The sequence below is a fragment of the Salvia miltiorrhiza genome, chromosome 8 (genome assembly GCF_028751815.1).
Source record: "Salvia miltiorrhiza cultivar Shanhuang (shh) chromosome 8, IMPLAD_Smil_shh, whole genome shotgun sequence".
Taxonomy (NCBI): Eukaryota; Viridiplantae; Streptophyta; class Magnoliopsida; order Lamiales; family Lamiaceae; genus Salvia; species Salvia miltiorrhiza.
This window is the reverse complement of record NC_080394.1, coordinates 26,408,474-26,413,638: the sequence shown is the minus strand read 5'-3', so window position 1 is coordinate 26,413,638 and position 5,165 is coordinate 26,408,474. Positions and strand designations below refer to the sequence as shown.

Sequence of the window (5,165 nt, the reverse complement as noted above, 5' to 3'; positions counted from 1 at the left end):
AGGGTCCACAAACTCCACTCACAATAATAGTGAGACTCAAATTACATTCGCAATAATACTTATTATTATCAATTATTTTTTTAAAATTGGTACCGTTCGTAAAGTGGAAATGATATCGTGAAGGAATGAAGTACAAATTTATCAACCCATGCTAGGTAGCTAGCATCAAGATCATTTCACTAGGTGCATTACACATTCCTGTGTTTTTAGATGTCCAGAGAATGATATATAGATCCTTGACTGGTGTTTGTTTAGATTTTGTCGGCGACTTCAAAGATTGAATATGGACAAAATCGACTCGGAGGGTTCATGGAGTTTCATTTCAGAGGCGCTAGGATTTGATTTGTTGGTAATTACTTTAAAATTACGGATTTGATGCAAGCTAATTACTTACACTATCAATATATATGTTAATGTTGATCCAATTGTACTCTACTAGTATGTATTTAAAGACACCACAACAAGATTATATGGTAAAGAGCAATAAAGATATATCTTAACCCCACGCTCACCTGTAACATATAAGTAGAATAGTGGTGAAATAAAATAATTGGGTGAGTCCTAAGTGGTAACAGTAAAAGAATTGTTGACTGATTAATATTTCCTGGCTTCCTCACTATATAAACGAGCTTATGCCGTCCTAGTTTCAACCTCAAAAGCAACAAACCTTTTCTGCATATTTCTTCTTCTTCTTAATTAAAAATGATGAACACAGACGTTGAGAGCCTGTGGATCTTCGCTCTGGCTTCGAAATGTCAATCTCTCTCTCCCTTCAACACCATCGCCTTGGCATTCCTGGCTCTCCTCTCATGTATAACCATCAACCTGATCGTCTGGTCCCACCCCGGCGGCCCAGCTTGGGGCGCCTACAAATGGCGGCGGCGCAATTCGAATTCTCCCCCGATTCCGGGGCCGAGGGGCCTCCCCGTGATCGGCAGCATGGACCTGATGATGGGTCTGGCCCACCGCAAGATCGCCGCCGCAGCAGCATCGTGCGGCGCCAAGCGCCTGATGGCCTTCTCCCTGGGGCAGACGCGCGCCGTCGTGACCTGCAATCCCGAGGTGGCCAGAGAGATCCTCAACAGCGGAACCTTCTCGGACCGGCCGGTCAAGGAATCCGCGTACCACCTCATGTTCAACCGCTCCATCGGCTTCGCGCCGTACGGCGTGTACTGGACGGCGCTGAGGAAGATGGCCGCGCAGCACCTCTTCTGCCCCAGGCAAGTCCGGGCGGCGGAGAAGCAGCGCCTCGACATAGCCAATCAGGTGGCGGCGCTGCTCGCCGCCAGCCAATCAGGAGGCGGCGGCGTGCGCGTGAGGGATGCGCTTAAGGTGGCCTCGCTCAACAACATGATGTGCTCCGTGTTCGGCTCGGCTGGCGCGGACGCGGCTGAGCTGCATGATTTAGTGGAGCAGGGGTACCACCTCCTGGGCCTCATCAACTGGTCCGACCACCTCTCCTTCTTAGCCGATCTCGACCTGCAGAAAATCCGGCTCAGGTGCTCCCGTCTCGTGCCGCGGGTGAACCGCTTCGTCGCCCGGATCATCCAGCAGAGAAAGGCGGAGGGCGGCGGCGCTGCTTTTCTCGATGTTCTGCTCTCGTTGCGGGGCCCTGATAGGCTGTCGGATTCAGACATGATCGCCGTTCTCTGGGTAAATATATCCCAAAACACTAATTTAATTAATAATATTTTCACTCATTTTTGACTGCAGCAGTCTCTTTCACTAATTCAAACCTTAATATTTATTTTTAGCTTGTGCCCCCCTTTTTTTGGTCTCACGAGAATATGTCTCAAGTCAAATTAGGCGTAGAAATTTACATCATTTTCCATCACTAATCTACATATAATATATGTCGCCTATTTGGCTAGACCGCGACCTCACCCATTAATTTTCTAATTATCGCGCATAAACTAACATTATTTCTAGGATTTCCCATCAAATGGATAATAGTGTGGCAAGCATTGATTCTCAAAATTATAGCTACTGAGAAACAAAAAAGTGGAAGAGAAGATTCCTGAAACGAGAGTTATTAGAAGAATATTAAGAAACGGCGTATTAGGTAGCATTATATTGTTGGTGCGACGTGGTATTAAGAAAGCTAAAGGAATTGAAGTTTAATTAATTACAGGAAATGATATTTAGGGGAACGGACACAGTGGCAGTTCTGATGGAATGGATATTGGCGAGACTAGTGTTGCACCCTGATGTCCAATCGAAGGTCCACGATGAGCTAGACAAAGTTGTGGGGAGGTCACGTGCGGTTAGCGAATCGGATCTAACGGAGCTAGTGTACTTGACGGCAGTGGTGAAGGAGGTATTGAGGTTGCACCCTCCAGGCCCCCTTCTCTCCTGGTCCCGTCTTTCCATCAGGGACTCCCTCGTCGACGGCTATCACGTGCCTGCAGGGACCACTGCCATCGTCAATATGTGGGCCATCATGACGGACCCTCAGGTTTGGGACGACCCCCTCACATTCAACCCCGACCGTTTCCTCGCTCCTGATTTTAACACTGACTTCTCCGTCTTCGGATCGGACCTTCGTATAGCGCCTTTCGGGTCGGGTCGGAGGTCGTGCCCCGGCAAGGCATTGGGAATGACCACGGTCAACTTTTGGGTGGCTACCCTTTTGCAACAATTCCAATTCCACTCTTCTGGTCAACGCGTTGATTTGTCGGAATTGCTGAGACTGTCTTGTGAAATGGCTAACCCTCTCGTGGTGCAGGTCCAATCCAGGCGCATTCTCCCCACTTCCAACTGTTAGATTTATATATATATTACATTTTTTAAACAAAGAAAAAGTTATGAAATTTCATAATATTATGTATATGGCTAGCTACTGGGTGTGCTCCATCTATGTAAATCTATATTATAATCTCTACATTTTAATATCAGCTATTTTTGCTTTTTCTTTTTAGTTACAAGAATTTACAGTCAAACACAATTCTCGATGTATTCTACATGTGTATCATTAATGGGAAATAATACAAGATTCAATCTTATGATAATTTTACATTTTTTAGTGTTAATGGAAAAATACACTATTTTCGTTAAGTGTATATGAAAAACATTAATTATAACAATATGTATTCATGTTGACATCATTAATTTGTTATGTTTTTATTTGCTTTGCCGACGTTGGTGTCGCTCCAAGATCGTTTTGATTTTGTACTCTCATTTTTAATACAAGTATGTTCATTTTCAGCTTATTTCATTGTATTTATTTACTTTGATTATATATAGGTAAATTTTAGACCTGTTTTGAACGTAAATTAAGTTGAGCACGAGAACACAGCCTTGTGAGGTCTAATGACAAACATGATTTGCCTAACTAAATTTCACATGATTTGTTGCCAATTTCATTCGCATTTTTCATGTGAATGCGTACATGTTTGTGCCTTAGTGCTGAGATTTACGATGATTTTATGTTTGGTTGTAGTTTTGGTTTGATTTCAGGAAAAATCAAGGAATAAATATGAAAGTACAGTTCGATAGAAATCGATTAGCGCAGACAACGATTGAATCGGAGCCTGGACGAAGGAGAACGATGCCGAGCAAGTGGGCTGTATAGGGAGCAGCAGTGCTCGCGGTCTCAGTAGCGACCGCGAGCCAATGTACCAATCTTTCCAGAAGAACCCCACGGTCCGGCTGCAGGACCTTCTCCCTTCTTCCTCCACGGTGCTCTCCCGCGGCCTTTACTGTGACCACTGAAAAACACAAAAATTTGCATTTTGTGGGCCCGAGATGGGTTTTTCACCTCCTACACCATTTACACCTTTGATTTTGGGGAAAATTCTCAACATTCTTCATTACCCAAGACATAAAACACTAACTTCCATTTTTCTTCTCCAGCCCATCAACCTTCTCTATCATTTTTTTTCTCTTTCTTTCTTCCATGCACAAAAACAACATCAGAATCAAGGGAAGAAGGGGAAGACTTGAAAAAGAGCTCATCAAGACTACATGATTGAAGATCAAGATTATAGGATTTGTCTATGAATCTCTATCTTTTTATATCTTAGTTTATGTCTTCTTATGACTTGAAATTTATTTTGATTATGAATATGCTTGACTAAAATCCATTATCTTAGGGATTAGAGTAGATGAGTTTGTAATGAACTCATGTTTATGTTAATTTAATTATTGTTTGAATGTCTCTATCTCTTTGAGCTCTATGTTTATTTATTGTTTGAATGATTGATCACCATTTGAGCATTCTATAGTGTTTATTTGAATTGGGAGAGGATAATCGACATAGATTAGGAGCTTAAGGCACATCATCTCAATAAATCGGGAGGTTGAGAGTTTGAGTGAGGAAATTATTGATCTTTGGTGCTTATAGAAGTTATAAGTCAGAAATTGATCGGGGACAACAATTATAACCCGTAATCTACTATTTTAGTCGTTCAGAAAAGAACTAAAGCTAGATGTGAAATCGCGCTAGATAGTTAGGTTCATCCAAGATTTAGTTAATATGATTGAAGTTCATTATGATCCATTGAAATCTAGTCCCTAGGATAACTTTTCTTATAGTCATTCCCCAATTTATTTACTAAGTTTATTTTGTTTGCTTGCTTTATTTTAGCTTTGTTCTAGTTAATCAACAACTCTTGAACTTTCGTTCTCTAAATAGGTTGAAAACAACTTATTAATAATAATTAGAAGTTTGAATTCACCAATCCTTGTGAGATACGACCTTGCTACCACTTATTGCAACTACACCGTATTTTTGCAGCGTAGTGAAAATGTAATAGCGAACAAGTTTTTGGTACCGTTGCTCGGGATTGATTGAGTTTTTACTTTTGATATTATGAAAAGTTATTTTTGGTCTAATTTAGATTTTATTTTATGTTAGTTTATTTATTTTTGTTAGAGAAGATAGCTGCAGAATCGAAAAAGTGACACCAAAAATATTAAGTGGATGATGGAAGGAAGAAGTTGGTTGAGCAACAATTGGTGGTGATGGAAATTAAGTTGCAAGTTCTAGAAGTCAAAAGAAATTGTAGACAACCATTTATCCAAGAAGTGTTCCAACAAACATCTCCTTATGGTGACTATTATGACATGAAGTGCAATATCATGGAGTAGCAATCACCATTTGAGTATGAGAATCCCCTAACTACTATATCATAGCTACTGCGTACCTGGAAGTCGCTTCCTCGACT

The 5,165-nt window shown here is 41.4% G+C and overlaps 1 protein-coding gene across 1 annotated transcript; it reads left to right on the top strand.

The window, feature by feature from the left end:
* The first annotated feature begins 501 nt into the window (after positions 1-501).
* On the top strand, positions 502-2,908 carry LOC130997315 (cytochrome P450 78A9-like). Its single transcript, XM_057922592.1, has 2 exons — positions 502-1,653; positions 2,132-2,908. Exons 1-2 carry the CDS (start codon positions 703-705, stop codon positions 2,762-2,764), a joined length of 1,584 nt encoding a protein of 527 aa, XP_057778575.1. The 5' UTR covers positions 502-702; the 3' UTR covers positions 2,765-2,908.
* Positions 2,909-5,165: the final 2,257 nt, after the last annotated feature.

What these genes read in the sequence shown, in the direction of transcription:
- LOC130997315 (XM_057922592.1), top strand. Translation starts at nt 703, where the DNA reads ATGATGAACACAGACGTTGAGAGCCTGTGGATCTTCGCTCTGGCTTCG. An exon ending in ACATGATCGCCGTTCTCTGG is followed by an intron (nt 1,654 to 2,131) that starts GTAAATATATCC and finishes AATTAATTACAG; the next exon opens with GAAATGATATTTAGGGGAAC.